At 38.0% G+C, this 18895-nt stretch overlaps 1 protein-coding gene across 2 annotated transcripts; it reads right to left on the minus strand.

Moving 5' to 3' along the window:
- Positions 1–1351: 1351 nt before the first annotated feature.
- Positions 1352–18271, minus strand: LOC119547015 (probable DNA double-strand break repair Rad50 ATPase). Of its 2 annotated transcripts, XM_037853685.1 has the most exons (8): positions 18031–18271; positions 17887–17975; positions 6534–6684; positions 4504–4638; positions 4258–4448; positions 2944–3090; positions 2479–2872; positions 1360–1850 (listed from the first exon to the last, which is right to left on the minus strand). In XM_037853685.1, the coding sequence occupies exons 1-8, from the start codon at positions 18088–18090 to the stop codon at positions 1698–1700; spliced, it is 1320 nt and encodes a 439-aa protein (XP_037709613.1). In that variant the 5' UTR covers positions 18091–18271; the 3' UTR covers positions 1360–1697. The 2 variants fall into 2 exon arrangements, with proteins under 2 accessions (XP_037709612.1, XP_037709613.1); XM_037853684.1 differs by lacking the exons at positions 17887–17975; positions 18031–18271 and adding an exon at positions 14730–15358 and having other exon boundaries at positions 1352–1850.
- Positions 18272–18895: the final 624 nt, after the last annotated feature.

Consider the following 18895-nt stretch of genomic DNA (forward strand, 5'->3'; position numbering starts at 1 on the left):
TATTATTATATTGCCCTCCAATTCATTATAAATGATGAACCAAAAATATTAAGGTAATATTTATGTTAAACCAATGTTTCCCATTTCAGCCAGAATTTGAATCGTCTGACTTATAAACACATTTCCTTGACTCCCAGCCCAAATAAAAATCCAAAGCAGTAGTGCAATCGCAGAATCGAGGGGTCAGGATATCCAGTCAGATGTCAACAACCGTCGCAGCCCCCAGGCCTTAAAAAGATGACACTTTAGAGTGAAATTGCTGTTAGTAATGGAGGACAATCCAAACGATTCCTCAATGTTTTCGTTATTGTTTTGAGGGTATGTGTGTGTGTTGTTTTGGCCTAAAAGGTGGCACAGGAAAATAAGCATATATAGGGGTTTCTTGTCAAATCGCCGGGGGCAACCGAAGATGACACTTACCCTAAGAAAACCAATAATAGCCCGCTGAAAAGTTTAAGTGCTCAAGGGCAGAGGCAAGTGACACGGGGCGGGGGCTTCCTGATATAAAGCCAAAGTCATATTTTTGGCCAAGACCTGGCTATTTTTAGACGGCCGTATTTCTCTCTGGGACATTTCAGTACGTGGTAATCGGCTTGTGAGACTTAAGTTGCATCGGGTGAGCCTGATGTCATGTCATCCACCCATTCAATGGACATCGATTCATCCAAATGCGTCACGCCCTTCTCTTTTGGCATTTGCAATCTCGGCATGTGCGCCAACGTGCCAAACCAATTGATAAACAAATTAGCTTATCAAATTAGCTAATTACGCTGAGATTTGTGGTTTGTGTTCTAAAAAACACTTTCGTCAAAAAATCACATATTAAGTTTTTTTAAAAAGTAAGCAATATTTCATGACAATTCTCTTGACTTGAATATTCATCTCTTAAAAACTTTGTTAATTTCAAATTTAAATATCTTTCGAATGTTTTATAATTACGCTAGGATATGCGTTCTGTGAATGAATTTCGCGGATAGAACACATATTTTTATGACCAAGAACTTTATACTTTAAACATACCTAAAAAATTTTAAGTACCTTTTTAAGCTTTCAGAGATTTACAAAAATTTGTATTCCTAAAAAATGTTTCGCAGGAAAATCACGTTCTTAGTTTTGCTTAAAAAATTCAGTTTGTAAGCAAATAAATGTAGATTTAGAGATTTTTTAAGTCAAAACTTAACTTTTAAAATGTAATAATTAAAGTCTTATCTGTACTTCTGCGATTTGGTTTTTCTAAATCGATTTCCAGAACACCATTCCGACCGCATATCTTTCCGGCACGCTCATTCGTATCACTGGGCAAATATTTGTAGCATACTTGTCGGTCGTCAAGTCAGATGTGCAATTGACTCATGCGTTTGTTTTTGGATTTTTCGGCCTTTATTAGTATTAATTTCATGCGGGCACTATCACGTCGTTACAGCTTTAATTAAACCCTATTGACAGTTATCAACCTAAGCGCTGAGATTGAGTGACAGTGGCGCTGACGTTTTTGGGTTTCGCTTTTCCTCTTTCGATGATTAACAAACTGTGGCCCCCAGCCTGACTGATTTTTGCACAATTTGGTGAAATATTTTGCTTCCAGTGGGAAAACCAAATATTTGGCCAAACTTTGTAAAACTGGCGAAAAGTGGTGCAGCAGGAAAAATGGCCTCCCGCCGCCCACAGAACATTGAAATTGGTCCTATCCAGGGTTTTTATGGTTTGGCTGGATCAGGGGCGTCGTGGTCTGAGGAGATTTCGAGTTCCTGCTCCTCGCCTACGTCCTCCTCCTCGCACTCCTCGGGCGCCTCCTCGAAGACCTCGCCCATGATGATCTCCTCGGCCAGTTGATACAACTCGCGAATGTCCTGAAAGAGGGGTTAATTAATGGAAAAATAATTACACTATAATTTACATTATTTTCTTATTTTAGACTTGCAAAATTTTTGAAGTTATTATTTTGGTATTACAAGATAGAACGCCTTAGTTCAAAAATCAATTTAACGAACAAAAGCGGCATAGCTTAGACTGACATGCATCATTTAAATTAAAATACCTTAAATCGAACTAGCTTTTGATACCAACATAATCTATAACAGAATATCTTTTATATTATAACCTATTCTTCGTATTAATTTTTTTAAGAAATATTTATACATTTTAAATACTTTTAGATTTATGGAAAAAATTACGTCGGAGCAAAAAAGGAAATATGAAATTTTTGTTTTTTGTACGTTTCGTATTGAGCAAATATTTAAAAATAATTATAAAAAATAATGTTCATAAATGTATTTAATATTTTAAAGACTTACAAATATTTGTAAATTTCTTTAAAAATTTATTTTCTTAAAGTCATAAATGTAGTAAATACTTGGTAAATTTATAAATATTTTAAAACTTTACATACACTTGACACTGTAAATTGGACATTAATGGACGATAAGGTATAACATTTTCTAAATTTAACTGAAAGCCCTTGAGGACCTGCGAACTTACTTTGGCATTCCTTAACGCCACGATCTTCTCATCCTCGAAGCGCAGCTGGTCGTACTGCTGCTTGGAGATGAGCAGACCCCGGTTGAACTCGTCCTCCATCTCGGCCTCCAGTTCCTCGGCGTACTGCTGCTTGGCCAGGGTGAGACTGATGGCGTCCTCGCTGATCACCGTCTCCTCGGAGACGTCGGTGACATCGTCCAGATACTTGGACTGTGGCTCGCCCTCGTGGTACTCATCGTCCTCTATCGAAGGCTCTCGCACAATCTCCCCACTGGATCGATGGGCATCCTCGATGAGTTCGGTAAGTTGTTGGGTGGTGACTGCCAGTTTCACATCCTTCAGCTTGTCCTCCAGCTGGTTGCGAATACGTAGCTCTGTCTCGCGGAACTTTTGCCTAATTAAAAAGCAAGAAAAGATTTTGTAGCTCCTAAAATCATAGGAATTCCTGGTCTGGATAATCCTCACCTGGCCCTCACTATGTTCTGAATGTCCTGTGGATCCGATGAGAATGGCTGGGAGATGCGCAGCGAACGCTCCTTCATTTTGGCACGCTCCTGTTCAAGGAACTCCTTCAGGCTCTTTTCGCACTCCCGCCAGTCTTCGTTTTCGATGCTGAAAAAGTGGGAGAGTTTTTCTTTCATTAGCCTCCGTTCTGAAGCGAACTCACTAAACATTCAACTCATGCATATTAATGGGGAAAAAGGGAACGTTGTTTAATAACGCGTCCTGGGAACTAAACGTTTCCATCATCATTTTGTGATACTCTTTCTTAGAGGGGGTTGGATATTAAATAAGTAGGAAAGCTTACCAGTCTAAACTTACTCCTAACTAAAACCAACTAAACTCACATTTTAATAAAACATGCCCAAAATATCTCAATGAGATTTATATATATATTGCTTTGTCAAAGAGGAATTAAAATATCTTAATATCCGTCATATATTTATAAAATGCTTATTTTGGACATTTATTTTAGGCATAAAAATAGTTGGTTCCTAAAATATTTTGCAGCAGTATTTATAAATGGTTTATGGTGAGCTTTACTGGGAATCACCTGATAAAAATAATTATTTCGGGACTATTATTAGAAGAATATAAATATATATAAATTGTTTATGGAACCGCCTGATAAAATGTATTATTATTACTGAAGCGAACGTAACGCTTCGAAATTTGTTCAATCAGTCATTAAACTTGGATATTTACTAACAAAAAAAAAATAAAATGGAATCATTTTTCTAAAACAAAATTAAATATTTTTTGTAACCTGATGTAACTTAAAGTTACAACTTTGTTTTATTTATTTAATTATTTTCTTGGCAGCAAAAAGAGTAAGGACTAATTTTTACTTAAAAGGTGAAAGGTAAAGGTAATATACAAAATATTATTATGTTATATTAAAAACACTAACTGCTTTTAACTCCCTTTTTGGTTTAAAGATTTTATTTCCTCGTAATCTAATCTAATTCCTAATCTTTTCGTGGAACTTAGAGCATTCAGCCTTGGTCTGCGCTTGGCTGTAATTTCCCTGTCAGCACCCACGTTTTCCCACCCCACCGAAGGCCGTTTAAGCCAGTGGGTTCATCTTTTTACAATACATGCATCTTAGCCAGCTTTTTTTCCATGGCCCATCTTGTTGGGGATAAAGAGCTTCCCCAGAAGGCGCCGAGCGTCAACGTGGAATAATGTATTGTTATTCGCAGCCGCTGTTTCTGTTCCTCCCTCTGTTCATTTTTAATTTTACCGGCATTAAATGGCGGCGTAGTTAAAGTGACTTACCGCAGTAGATCCATTCCCCTTTCCGCGTCCTCCGTCCTGTACTGTTCCACCAACAATTTCTGCTGGCGCTGCCGCTCGCGTTTCTTGGCCAGAAGTTCCGCTTCCTTGGCAGCATGTTGAAGCCTTTCCCGCTCCCATTTCACGCCCTGCTGCTTCAAACGCTCGGCATTTTTCTCCCGAGCGGTCTTCAACTGTTTATGGAAAAAACCGGATTAAAATGGAGCTTTTGTTTAGAACTAAACCCACCTTGGAGCGCTCCTTCTGGATCTCCATGTTGGCATCTTTGTTGACCATGAATATAGGATCGTCGGCCAGTTCGTCTGGTATCACATCTGATTTGCCCTCTATAATCAGCATTCGCTCACGCTCCACTTCCTTCAACTACAGTCATCATATTTAAAGACAAAAATTATATAACATTTTTGAATTAAGTGTGAATTGAAAAGAATCAAGGAAAGTCAACAGAATAATACAAACTTTTAACAAGTTCTGGGAGTTCTTAAGAACTTGATATACCTTGATTAAATATTGTAAGTCGACTTTTATATAATTTTATATATCCTTTGTCTTCCCTAACTAAAATAATTTACATATTTTAAAAGTCGCTATTCACGGTTTTAATAGAAATCGCTTTGCGCTTTTTTTGGGTAGGTTTCTTGTGAATCAATATAAATTCTGCTTGAATTCAGCTCTAAGCGATTTCTGTGGCACTCATGATTATTTCCAAATATGTTAGCAAATCAAATATTTGGGTTACTTTGGACCTAAATATAGGAAAATCTATATTTATATATATATTCAACAAATTAATCCTAACAAAGAAAATAAAATACAAACTTTTCGAAGCTTTTTAATTTTATGAGCTTGGAAGATCTAACAAATCCAAGTTAAATATCTTAATATCTGTTGATGGCAGAAAAAGCCGTTGTCTCAAATATAATAACTTTAAAACTTCATTACCGCTGGGATGCGGTTGATATAAGAGCGGAATGTGCGGAATGGCGGAATGTGGGTGGCAAAAAGCCTCTTTGTGGTTTTAACATATATTTTGGAGCTCAGGCGAAGTTTTGGGTGCTAGGGAAGTATCCAAGTTATCAATTTCCCAACCCCATCAACACTCCTCGACACCTTTCATCTTTCTCTTTTTTTGCCGCATTGCGCAGCACCTGATGGAAATGCAATCGGAAGCGTCAGAAAAGTTTAGTCCATAGCCCCCTGTATCTTTTCAAACTTCAGTAAACTGCAATTGCATTTAAGGACATAGCGGACAGACAGATCTCTAAGTATCCGTATCCGCAGTGGAGCACTTTGTACTTCATAGTTTTTGGAGACTCGCATGTCTCACAGACATAAAAGGCAACTTTTGCTATCTGCCTCCCCGAATTTCCTCCTCTGTTTCTGGTCTAATTTTTATTACTTTGACGGCTTGGATTTGCCATTTTCATGTCGGAGGCTCATTGGATTCAATTGTTTGTGCTTTGGCCTGGCCCCACGGAAAAAAAAACAGAATAAGTAGGCGGTGTCGGCGTCATTGAAAAACTTTGGGACACTTTCGCTCCCGTGAAAAGGGAAACTTGAAATGGGTAAGCATGAAAACAAAATCGCAGGCAATAAACAAAAGAAGGGTTAAGATAAACACCTTTGGACTATGAAGTACCGAATACTGATAAGCAAAGGAAAATTTGGAGTCCAGGGAGGAATAAGTAAATTCTTATAATTAAAGTCCTATTAAAAAGAGGGACATTAAAAAATATCTCACACATTATGTCATAAAAATTATGAGGTCGGAAAAATGGTTACTTAAAAGTTTTGCAAGGGTTCAGTACTTAAGATTATATAGAAATTAAGTAATCAAGTAAAAGGATTGAAAGTAAAAGGATTGAATTTGTAAATATACTAATCCAGATTGGCTAAAATCGAATCTTAAGGGAATATAATATTTAAGAAGATATCACTTTAATTTTAAGTCCTATGAATGGAACTTTATAAAAATGAATAAAAAATGCCATATTAGAAAATTCTTGAAATATGTCTTACAGAAAACGAATACAACCCGTGAGAAGGGGTTGTATTCGTTTTCTCAGCAATTGTTTTCCTACGTGACTTTCCCTGGCGACAAATTTGTTTAGGACTCCCATCTCAAATTCTCCTCTTTCTAAACTTTTCGAAAATTGAATTACCAGTCAAACAAATTGGTCACATTTGTGTCTGGATTTTCTGGGGGCTAATTGGGTGCCCAGATTTGAAACCCTTATGTATACAAAAATGCGACTTACCTCCCGGGCGCGAATGCGGGACAGCAGCTGTTTGCGGTAATCCTCGTCGATCCGCTCCCGGAGCTCCTTCATGTAGGCGCGGTCCGTCAACTTGACCACATTGGTGCCCATCAGACGCTCCAGGCGGGCGCTAATGCGCGGCAAATTAAAACTGGAAAATGGAGAAGGGAAATCCAGGGTAAAGTGAGCGGAAAATTCAGAGCAAGATGTGAAGCAAAGAAAAGTGTACAATAATAATGAAAAGAACAAATGGGAGACAAGTCAATGTTAATGACCCTCCCAAATGTAAGTCAATAAATTTTACGCTTAATTACGGGCTCAACCTTCGCCCTCCCACCCCAAACAAAAACCCCCACTCACCCACACCTAGGTGGGAAAATCCCACATGGGTCGTCCGCTGAAGGCGTTTTAGCGCTTGTAACTGTTGGTAACGAATGAGGTCGGGTCGCATTCTCGGCCTGTTACTATAGCGCTTTTCACTCGCTGCGTTTGCCAACTGCCGCCAGTATTTTATTTTGGTTGCCAAACACCCGAAACCGACAACACAAGGACAAGGAGTCGTTCTCCAACTTCTCCGGGCCCCACACACCACCTAGAATACCATGGGACTGACTATCTCTAAAACATTGTTAATCTTGGGTAAAGATTGTGGTGTACTGTAGAACTTCGAAAGCAGGAAAATAACTCTTTAAATTGTGTTGTAAAATATCAGGACTTTTAAAGGGATTGTATATTATTTTAAGTCAGATTCTAGAACTACCTAATATGGCATTCCATTCATAGCCAGCGGATAGATAATATAATGTTAAAAAACATAGGTAAACAAAAATGTGTTATAACAACATGTTATAGTGAAATTTTTGGAGATTTTTATAATGTAATTTAATTGTTGCATGTTTGTAAAAACTCAGTATATTCAAAACAATTTTTGTAACAATGGTTTGTCGATTAACACTAAAACATATTCCTTAGGCATTAGGTACTATAATTCTTTTTTAATTAATACGTAATAAGACTAAGCAAATTATAAGGATTTCAAATAAGGTACAGCCAATACAGAAACAAACAATTAATCTTTGCAAATCTTTTTTAGAAATCTTTGGAGCTATATTTTAAAGTTGTTGATAACTCTAGTGATCATTGAATTTTGTCAAACCGACCCACTGTTCTCCCAACTTTGCCTCATATTTTTCACGTGATATGCACACCAGCCAACAAGAGTAACAACAACCATATAAACCTCACCTTCCAGCACCCCCGAAATTTGGCGTAATTTTAGACATGCAGGGCAGGGTGGGACCGTACTGAAGAGAACCCATCGGAGGAGGGGAGCTGAGCTGCCCGGAGCCATGGATGAGCGGTGGGCAAAGCGGGGGAAGACAGTCTTGGCTCGTCAGACTTTCGCTAGGCTTTTTAGCAATGGCTCACATGGTCCTGCTTTCTTCTTTTTTGCGGTTCTATATGGTAAATAGGTATTTTATTTCCACATGCTATAAAGCAACTTAATGCAGGCAGCTCATGAGACCTGTGTACTCATCTAACAAACATAAACCCGTACTCGTGCCATGTGTTTTTTTTTCGGAAAGCCATGGGGGATTAGTCAGTCCTAGTTAATGCTTGTCGTTTAGTTGACAATTAGATGGGTTAGTTTATAGGGATTGCCTGACTGGGGTTTTTCGGATTTTGGATCGCAGCCAAGAATACTATTCCTCGGCAGGCACTCAATCAAAAATCGCTCAGTTCGTACAACGAAACACATTTTTAACGGATAATACAATGTTGGCTTTGATGTCTCGACGAAAATCGTAACTGGCAATAGTTCAAAGTCATCAAAGTTCAATTCAATCAATTTCCAATTCCAGGCAGGTGAGAGAAGAGTAAAATCCCCCCCTTTGTTGGCATTGACATTGATAATGAAATTTCAGGACATCAATGGGTGTTGTCGTCGTATCAATAACCCGGCTCATGTCACATGCCACATGCATAAATTACGTATACGCTCCGGTGGCCAAAGGGGTTGCGGTAAGAAAGCAATCTGTCATGTCTGCGCTGTGCCCTAGAAAATCCCGAGTTACAAGCCTCGATTTATGACCCGCTCGCCATAAACAAGAAAACCCCCAGTCGTTCGTGATAGTTCCTGCGATAGTTCACATCTTTTTATTGCAACTTCCCGAGTGCAGGTCCCGTGACATTTGCTGCGGTCGCATCCGACATCCGCAGCTGTCACGACTGTTCAGGTGGGCCCTGATTTACGGCCCCGCCCACCTGGGATTCCCCCTGGCATTAACCCATTTTTGCAGGGGAGTGCGTGAGAGCCGAGTGGGTTAACGCATATCCGATTGCCGGTGGCCATTTATGGCACTATTCAGCTCAATAACGCATTAAAAATCTATCCTTTTTTTGTGTGTGGGCGCTTATGTTACTGCTGTAAGTGCTGCCAGTGGAAATGATTTATTGGGTACATTCATATGCATGTCTTTATTAAAATAAAAGATTTAATGGAAGACATCAGAAGCCAAACATACACATGTTCCGCCGTAAAATCGGGGTTGCGAATGATGAGTTTGATTTTTGCATCTATGAATTTTTGGTTAGGTAATTACCTGGCCTTATAAAATGTTGCTTAAGAAATCAAGGGCGCACTAAAAAACAAAGTAACTTAAACACTTGCTTCTCTATATCTTCTTCTAAATATATATTATCTCTTAATATTTTTAGTTTATAATTTACAATGCCTGTTAGTTTGAAAATGTATTAACCAGATCACCAATATTTATTACCTCTTCTTAAGACATTTCGGTTTGCCTACTTTAACCAAACTAAAATACTGAAAGTAGGTGTTATGGATGGTTGTAAACCAAGTCTCGCATTTCCTTCACATCTCCATTTCATATTTCTCGCCTTCCGCGTAGTGTCACAAAAGAAAAGTTCCATTGATTACATTTATGACTTAATTAGCGGCCTTTCGCAGCGAAGCAAGGAACCATATTAGTTTACACCCTTGTCGTTCGCTGTCATCGACTGCGATGGCGAACTATAAAACCCGACCGAAGGATATGGGGTGGTGGTAAAGAGCAGGACTAAGGGCTCCTGCAAGTGTGCAACGCTAATTAATGCCAGGGACGTGCATAAATTTGCCGAAGAGTTGACATTTATGACTTTGGCCTTTTTGCCATTAAAATTGATAATTGCAACACGTAGCAGGGGAAATTGCCGAAATGCGAGAGCTGCGAAGGAATATTGAAATGTGATTCGAATAGCCCTATAAGCCAAACCTTTAATAATTCTATATTACGGGTTCTAACGCTGAATAATATAAAAAACTTTTAATAACTCCTTATTTTAAATCTTCCCTAATATACTTTTTTTTAATTTTTAATTTAAAGGAAATCCTATATATTGAACTCAACGCAGTCTACTATAAAAACCTTTAAATAATTATTATTTGTAGTTCGTATTTTTTAACCAATTAACTTGGAACTTTTAACATATTTCTAAGTAAAACAGCTTTAAATTTTCTATTTTAAATATTATTGGATCAAATACAGGAAACATAAATTATTTTTAAGAGCGATACAAAATAACTAATATTAATAAAGTGTGAGTTAGAATTAATGTTAGAAATAAATTTCAAAATGTTAAAATAAATTTCAGAATATTTCAAATTTCTGGTTGATTTCTTTTGGAGGATAGGGCTATTTTGACCCAGTTCTTAACTTTATATATTTCATGTGTACAAATCAAATATTGTTTTCCTAATTTGTTTAGTGTTACCTCTCCTCCGGCTCCAGAGTGCACTGCACAAAGTCGATGAGGAAGTCCTCCTCGATGCTGATCTTCATCATTGGCACTGACTTTCTGACTTTCTTTCCTTTCGAAGATTTTCCCGCCATGGCAGGTGAGTGAACCGAAAGGTGTTCACTTTAGTCCCTCATTCTCGCGGGAACGCAACCTGCGGAACTTTCACCCGAACTCGACAAAGGCAACCGGCGAATGTGGCGCCTTTTTCTCAGGATTCGATTCCTTGGGCTGTCGCTCCTCGTGTTTTGTTGTTGACACACACGTGTGTGTGGCGTCGAGTGGCACGTGGGTGAAAGTAAGCCGACCCACTTTTACTTTGCGCCCAAACATCTCACGATATCGAGGCGTTGCCACCAGAACCCCTGTTCGGAACCCGGATCCGAATCGGTATTCGAGTCCGATTCCTGTTTTGGAGCTACCCCATCGCATGTTAAAGCATTTAATGCTAGGCGTAATGACATGACACCAATGTCAATATTTTAACAATGTGTAGTGTGTCAACAAGTTTCCAATGAGCAGGGCCGTACGATTAGGGAAGTCTTTGGGAGGGTCAAAGTCAATACGCATTTAAGAAACCTTTTTTTATCAGATTGGGCAGATTGTTTAGATCAAGTTATGAATATTGAGATAAAAGTAAGCTCCACGGTCTGGTCTAATGCCAATAAAAATATCTTACATTAGTAGTACAAAAACAAGAAAGAACGCTATAGTCGAGTGCCTCGACTATCAGATACCCGTTACTCAGCTAAAGGGACCAAAGGGAAATGGAAATAAGCAAGCAGCAAAGCAAGACTGAAATGCGCCACCTACCGGCGGTAGACAGATTTAAGCGTTATGGGCGTTAGGGTGGGCGTGGCAAATATTGACGAGACCGATACAGTTCAGTTAAAATTTTGTATCTAGCATGAAAATTGTGGGCGCCACAGGCTTGGGCGGTTTGTGGGCGTTAGAGTGGGCGTGGCATATTCGCGTATCAAAATTGCGCTGCGTACAAAGCTACGGAATCTAAATCTGAAATCCTGATTCTATATCTTCGATAGTTTCCGAGATATCCACGTTCATATTTACGATTTTTTGAAGTTTGGGGGCGGTTTGTGGGCGATAAAGTGGGCGTGGCAAACTTTTTTTTAAGTCAATCGATAGGTATTGATGAGAACAATACATTTCAGTTAAAATTTTTATTCTAGCGGGCGGTTTGTGGGCGTAAAAGTGGGCGTGGCACTCTACTGAAACAAACTTGCGCTGCGTAAGAAGCTCAGGAATCTGCACGCCAAATCTCAATAGCCTAGCTCTCATAGTTTCCAAGATCTCAGCGTTCATCCGGACAGACAGACGGACAGACGGACAGACGGACAGACGGACAGACGGACAGACGGACATGGCTAGATGGACTCGGCTAGTGATCCTGATCAAGAATATATATACTTTATGGGGTCGGAAACGCTTCCTTCTGCCTGTTACATACTTTCCGACGAATCTAGTATACCCTTTTACTCTACGAGTAACGGGTATAATAATTTGTATCCAATAAAAAAGTGGTTTCGAGTCTTTCAGAATGATAAAAATACCATTTCAACTGGGTATAGATTCTGATAAAACAATAACCAAGTCGGTCGCTCAATTTGATATATTTCAGTGAATATATATGAATAAAATTTAATAAATAACAAATTTTTTCTTTATATATTCACTCAGAGCCCTCTTCACCCAGGCCACCGTTTATCCCAAGGCGATATGTGCGTACTTAATAAGATACATAAATGGATATTTCCAAGCCAATGGCTATTTTTAGTTCTACCACGACCAGAAGACATATAATTTGCTATGTCCCCTCAAGCACCACGGACATTTTTCTAATGTACCAAAAATTTAAAGATATTTTTGGCAGAGCTCAAAGCTTTATTCAACAATGGCCATCTAACCGCATAGTTTGATTTTGATATGTGATTGTTCTACCACTTATATAAAAAGACAATTATATCCGAGAGGACTTATTTTATATTCCACAAATATAAAGATATATTTAATACGACAAATCAAATAATCAAATTGGAAAGACATCCTGTGGCAGGAGTGACTTTCTGCTGGGATCCGGCCACATTACCCGTCCCTAAAAATTCATGATGACTTATTCATATTTCATTCCTTAGTTATGATCTTCGTAAATATATATTGTCATTCAGAGCATGAGAATGGAAATAGTTTTGAAGGTTTGTCCTCGTAGGTGTCGGGGGAACTGGAAAGCCAGTTTCGTTCTAGCCATTTCACTTACTGGTTTTCCCCTAGCCCTTGTTTATGGCCAACAACTGTCGGTGTTTATTTCACCGTTAGATCTCGTTTTTTCATGACTGTTGGTTTAAGCACGGAAACGTTGACTCAAAGTTTTTCGCAAGGGAATGGCAAACTATTCCTCGGCGAAAGGGGTTTGCGAAAGGGGCAGTGGATTGGGGGTCCTGGATTTCGGCGGTGGCAGTGGGGCAGTCTCACATTACCATGAAACCAGATAACAATTTCGCTTTATGGCCGTGTTTCATGCCAACGAGACATACAATAATTTCCTCTAATCGGCTCGGAGCGCGGAAATTGAGCAAACACTTTGTATCGAGTTGGAGTCATCCGGTGGTTGGGGGGTTCCATTGTTTGGTGGCCAAGCCGTTCGAAATTTCGACTTTGACATTGGATGGGTGGTGCTGCCAATGGCACTTATATGTTAGCCAGTGCTGCCCTTGCTCAGAAGATTTCATGAGATTATGAAATGGATTTTGTATTTGTATGATTCCACAACTTTAACGTATTTAATGTATGGGTTAAATTATATATAAAAGTGATTTCAATCCCCAAGTAATTTATGTATACCTTACTCTACTTTTATTATAAACATAATATTAAAATACTAAAGGATACACATTCTGTATCCTTTTGAAATAAATACCAAAATTTGTAAGTTAATTTGTAAGCACTCACAGAGAGAAACATCCAAGAACATTGTTCTTGAATTGAGAACATTCGTTCTTAAAAACCGTGTAAGTAAATTTTGGTATCAATGTTCTGAGAAAAGAAAAGTTAAAATGAGTTTATTTAACCACTTTTAAGAAAACACTACGGACTGAACTAATAGTTTATTTGTTGAGATATACAATGTACATAAATACCGCCAGTTCAACTTGATTCGAGCAAAATAAAAACATTTTCAATTTAAAAATGTCGTTATATTTTTAAGAACATTTTCAACTCAGATGAGAACGTTAGAATTTTCTCTGTGCTCTTAATAATTTTCTTACTGGCTTAACAACTTAAAAATGTTGGTAGTAGCCAAGTAAGGGCAGCACTGATGCCATTCACATTTGGAACTCGTCAGCAAGTCATTTTATTTCCGGTCCGCCCACTTTTGGGAAAGCGTTCTTCACCTGCTTCGCCAACTTTAATTGCATCGATTTCCGGCACCGTGATTGGAGCTCTTAGAACCAACAAATCACTTTGGTGGCTCACTGAGATTTGAAACTTTGATTTTTATGCAGAGTGCATTTTACTGCAGTCATTTGCAATTGATGTGTGTCTATGCTTCAGCTTAGATATTTTCCCAGGCGACCTTGCCTTTTTTAGAATGAGGGTCAACGAATAATCCTTTAGAACCTCCCACTTCTATTTCGACTACTACTTTTTATTTTAGTTTGGCTGTCGCATACAAATTGTGTGGCTACCATTTGGATAAAGGCAGTAAGCGAAACTAAATTAAGTATAGTTTTTGCTGTATTTAAAAGCAATTGGAATTCTCAAAAATTATAAATATTTATTGAAGAATTTTGCATTGAGGGCTAATGTATTCATATTAATGGTTTGTGCTTTGGATGTACATATTTTCATAGTTCGTATAGGTTCATGAACCTGCTAAGCTTTGTAGAAAGCTTTTCTCAGTAGCTACACTTAAAAAACATTACGTACACCCGTTTTTAAGTTATAGAAGTATCATTGAGTTCTAAGAGAATTATTGGTGATATTTTTAAGAAGTTTTAGTTGCCCTTAATTAAATAGCCAAATATAGATTAAATTTTATAACTAAGCAGTTTAGTGTTGATCTTTCAAACAATTTCCAGATTCAGATACTTTAATTTTTAAAAGCACTTATTATAATTCTCAAAAACATTTTTTCATCAAAACACATTTTAAAATTAATTTAAAAAATGCCTTTGGTAAATTAATAATTATTTTTGAAAAACAGAAATGAAATACTACAGATTTCATTTAGTTATTATTTGTTTGTGCGTTGCGTAGTTAATTTCAGAAACTTTATATAGATAAAGCACTTCTCCTAAAAATCTAACTTGAATAATTTTTTGATTTCATGGTCTTGATTGAACTCATTGTATGTGCTGTTTAAACGTATTTCAGTCTTACTTGCACTTGACTAGATCCTGCAGGTCCTCCGGCGACAGGGCGTACTCGGGATCCAGATGGGGAGTATTGCGTTTCCGGTTCCGACTACGATGCTTTCTGCGCGGTCCGGATGGACTTTTCGCCCTGGATCGAACACACATGGGGACATTTTCACTGCTCTGGAAACTGGTACCTAAGCCCGGATCCTCGACAGTGATTAGGGGGGCACTCGTGGAGCGTTCCTCGGGATACTTCTTGACCGCCGATGCAGCTGCTCCACCAGCCAGTTCCTCGGCCTTGGCCTTCTCGGCGAAGCTATCCCGCCGCCAGGAGGGCGTGAGGGTCCTGAGCACATTATGGGTGTCCGAGAAGCCCTCGTAGTTGTACTTCTTCCGCAGACTCAGCCCCGAAAGGTACTCCAGCGTCTGCCAGACGTTCATCTTGTTCGCACTGAACGAGGGCTCCTCGTCGACTGACCAGCAAGCGTTGCGTGCAATCCTCTGGGCCAGGAGCATAGTCACCGTGGCACATCGCTTGCCCGGTGGCGGGGGAGCCCACTCCCGGGAGTCGGATAGTGCAACAGTTCCCCCAAGTCCCACGCCCACCACCCCGATCCCGGAGGCATCAGACTTCACGGCCGTGAGTGACATATGCGGAACAGTTTGTTTAGGCCCAAATTGAAATGTAATTAAGTTTCCGATTCCGTTTAAAAACTTCGTCCTCATCCTGCGACGACTGTGATGGAATGGCACACGATTCGGATACTGTTTCTGGGTGGGATCAGCAACGTCGGCGTGTCCGTTGCGTGGCAGCCACGCGCCCGTACTCGCTGTTTATTGTATCCATTTTGCGCCATTAAAAATAATATCATTCTGATTGAGTGACGCGCCGCTTAAGTACTTTCCTTCTTCGTTGTCCTCGCACTGACACCGTTTTCCGCCTGCCGCTTTCCTTTTTATTGAACACGCAAAGTGTCGGCATTGCATCGGTGGATTATATGGTATTCCCCATACCATTTCCAAACGGCTTTTTCATTACCCCGTTCGCGTTTGTTTCGGGCCTTTGCCTGGCACCTCGCATCATTGTGGATACGCAGCCTAGACAAAAGGTGAGTTATGCCAGTGCTAATGGCGCGAAGGGCCCCCAATGGATTTTCCCTTACACAGTTCCTAAACTGTTTCCTTATAGAATATAGGGATTGGAAGGTTTTCGAATTCCCGACTTATGTCAGTAAGTGATACATTTAATCGTTGTCAAGGACCATAAAGATAATATTAAATCTTAAAGACTTAAAATTTGAAACAAATATATGAATGTCTTCGATACGAAACTGTTTCAATGAACTGTGATAAATTATGAAGTTTGAAAAGGGAAAGCGGATCGATTTTTATGCTTTATGTTGACAGTTCATAAAAATTAAATAAATTTTTCAAGATAATCAACATTGTGAGTTATTTTATGACTCAGCATTATCTAGTGTAAGTAAGCAATGAAAATATTTGGTGTCTTAAAGGTCATAAAGGGTTGTGACATGCAGTCATGGTTAGGAAAAATCGTGGAAATTGTTCTCCAATCTTTAACATCATTACAGAAATATTTCAAGAGTTTTTAAGGTTATGCAGCTCCGGGTCAATAAACTAGCTTTCTATTCTTTGTTTATCTCCTTGAATTTGTTTTAAAAATAAAAAATACTTGAATAAATATTTTAAAATATTTTATAAAGGCAATTTTGAAGTCTCAGAAAAAATTCATTAAAATATGTATCTGTTAAGATGATCCATGACACCAATTGTTCTACATACATTCAAGCCTTTTGTTTCAATTTCCCTTATTTCAAGCAAGGATCTTAACCTTGAGGCCAGACAATTCTTGAGTTTACCGCCCACCAAGGAGGCAACCCGCGAAACTGAATTCTACGACGACCCAGTGAGTATAACCAAGCCAATTTCCCGTTTCCATCACTCCTGTTCCCCAATTACTTGCCAAAGTTTCGCCGACAGCTGATAGCTGCACTTGGTCCCCCTCTTTCCAGGGTGTTCATTTGCATTCGAGAAGTTGAGCCATCTATCAAAGGCTTCGTTAGCATCGCGTGACTAAACGTGGCCCGGAAATTAGCACCACCCACCCAACCCGAGAGATTTTTGGACAAGTTTGGGGGACAGGATGGGTTGGCGATATAAACTCTTATCAGACGATGTGATGCAATTGAGTGCGAATATTTCCCCATCGCAGATTTAATTGCCATGGAAATATTTCTGGGTGTGGTAGGGCAATACTTTATGTGTAAGGCTGACAATTTGATGGATGCAATAAAATATTATGGCCACGGCTGTGGCAAAGAATCTTAATTGAATGGCAGCGGCTGCATTGGCGCCAATCGGTGTCAGAGTCACCGAACCAAGAATCGGGCAACTTAACTACACAGTAAAAATGTACTCATATTTGGTATAGTTTTTGCATAAGCATTTACAAATGTTTATAAATAAGTAAGTAACAACATAATCAAATATTAATAATATAAATCATTCCTATACATTAAACTATAAACAATAATTTGGAAACCGTACATTTTATAACTCCATTTAAATTTTAAGAAATTAAATACATCTTAAGGATATTAAATAAATATTTTTGATCAGATTGCTTAAGAATATAATAACATGGAAATCTTACATTTTATAACTCAATATAAATTATAAGATTTTTTATACATTTTAAGGATATTAAATAAATATTTTTGGTCAGATTGCTTAAGATAATAATAATATGGAAATCTAACATTTTATAAATCAATTTAAATTTTTTAGATATTATATACATTTAAAGAATATTAAACATGTATTTTTGGTCAGATTGCCTAAGAATGTTGGAGAACACGCCTATAGGTTTGCTTTTACAACAGTTCGAATGTATTATTTTGGCTTGTTTGTAACGCAAAATAGAATGAAATATTTAATAATAAGACGATTCTTAATAATTTTACCCAAGGAGCAGAAGGAAAATTAACAGATCTAGTTTTTAAAGTACACTTTATAAATAATACATTGTTTTTTGCCCTGTGTGGCCATAAAAAGCTCGAAAAGCACTTGATGGCGATGGATTCTGACACGTGTGCCTAAACACCACCCCCTTCCACGACCAGCTGTTAGTGGTTTGGCATTCAATGTTCTGTACTCACGCAACAATGACATCGGGATCCTCCCACCATTTCTTGTTCGAAGGCTGCAGCAGAAGGCTCACCTGCCTCCAATGGTTCTTGTGTACCACCTATGGATAAATATTTAATTTTATGTTTATTATTCATTTTATGCACGACCCATACCTTGTACTTTTTGGGATCGTAGGCATTGTGATCTTTTTCCGTAAACACAAGGCGTGCCATTTCAACCGGACTGAATCTATCCTAGAATCCAAAGTGATCCTGCTTCTCCGGAAGCAAGCAATGTCCTTGAAAATATAAATTGTGCTTGTCTGAAAGAGGATATTTATGTTGTGTGGAGTGACTGAAGATTTTGCTTTGACATGAGCTTATGATGACTGTTAAACAAAAGGGAATTGTGTTGGAATTGCTTGACTTTTATTGTACTATACACTGGTCGGCATATGTATTTTGACAAAACAAAAGTTAAATATACTCATAACTTGAATTTACTTCTTGTAAACTATAGGCATCAATGGAAAGGTAATTTAAATGCCGTTTGAATAATACAATACATTTCATAACCCATTCAGTATTTATTGAAAAGGACGAATTTGTGTAAATCAACTTTTAAATTTTTTTTTTAAACTTTTTTCCTCGACTTGAAAACTTAAATTTTTTGATGCAAAAAGTTTCTTCAAACAAAAATAATAGTAAATGCAAAAAGAATTTTTCAAAAATCATTTTATTTATATTTTTTATGATTTTTTGAAGGTGACAATGTCGGAAAAAATTTGTATGAAAAAGAGAAAAATATGGCTCAAATGCATGTTTTTAAGCATTTTCAAAAAATCATAAAAAATATAAGAAAAATGATTTTTGAAAAATTCTTTTTGCAGTTACTATTATTTTTGTTTGAAGAAACTTTTTGCATCAAAAAATTTAAGTTTTCAAGTCGAGGAAAAAAGTTTAAAAAAAAAATTTAAAAGTTGATTTACACAAATTCGTCCTTTTCAATAAATACTGAATGGGTTATGAAATGTATTGT

Source organism: Drosophila subpulchrella, chromosome 2L, assembly GCF_014743375.2.
Source record: "Drosophila subpulchrella strain 33 F10 #4 breed RU33 chromosome 2L, RU_Dsub_v1.1 Primary Assembly, whole genome shotgun sequence".
Classification (NCBI taxonomy): Eukaryota; Metazoa; Arthropoda; class Insecta; order Diptera; family Drosophilidae; genus Drosophila; species Drosophila subpulchrella.

Coding starts and splice junctions, on each gene's coding strand:
- LOC119547015 (XM_037853684.1), bottom strand. CDS start 15,358: ATGTCACTCACGGCCGTGAAGTCTGATGCCTCCGGGATCGGGGTGGTG. Junction 3,091..4,257: donor AGGGGAATGGATCTACTGCG/GTAAGTCACTTT, acceptor CCACTTTTTCAG/CATCGAAAACGAAGACTGGC. Junction 2,873..2,943: donor CAGAACATAGTGAGGGCCAG/GTGAGGATTATC, acceptor CTTTTTAATTAG/GCAAAAGTTCCGCGAGACAG.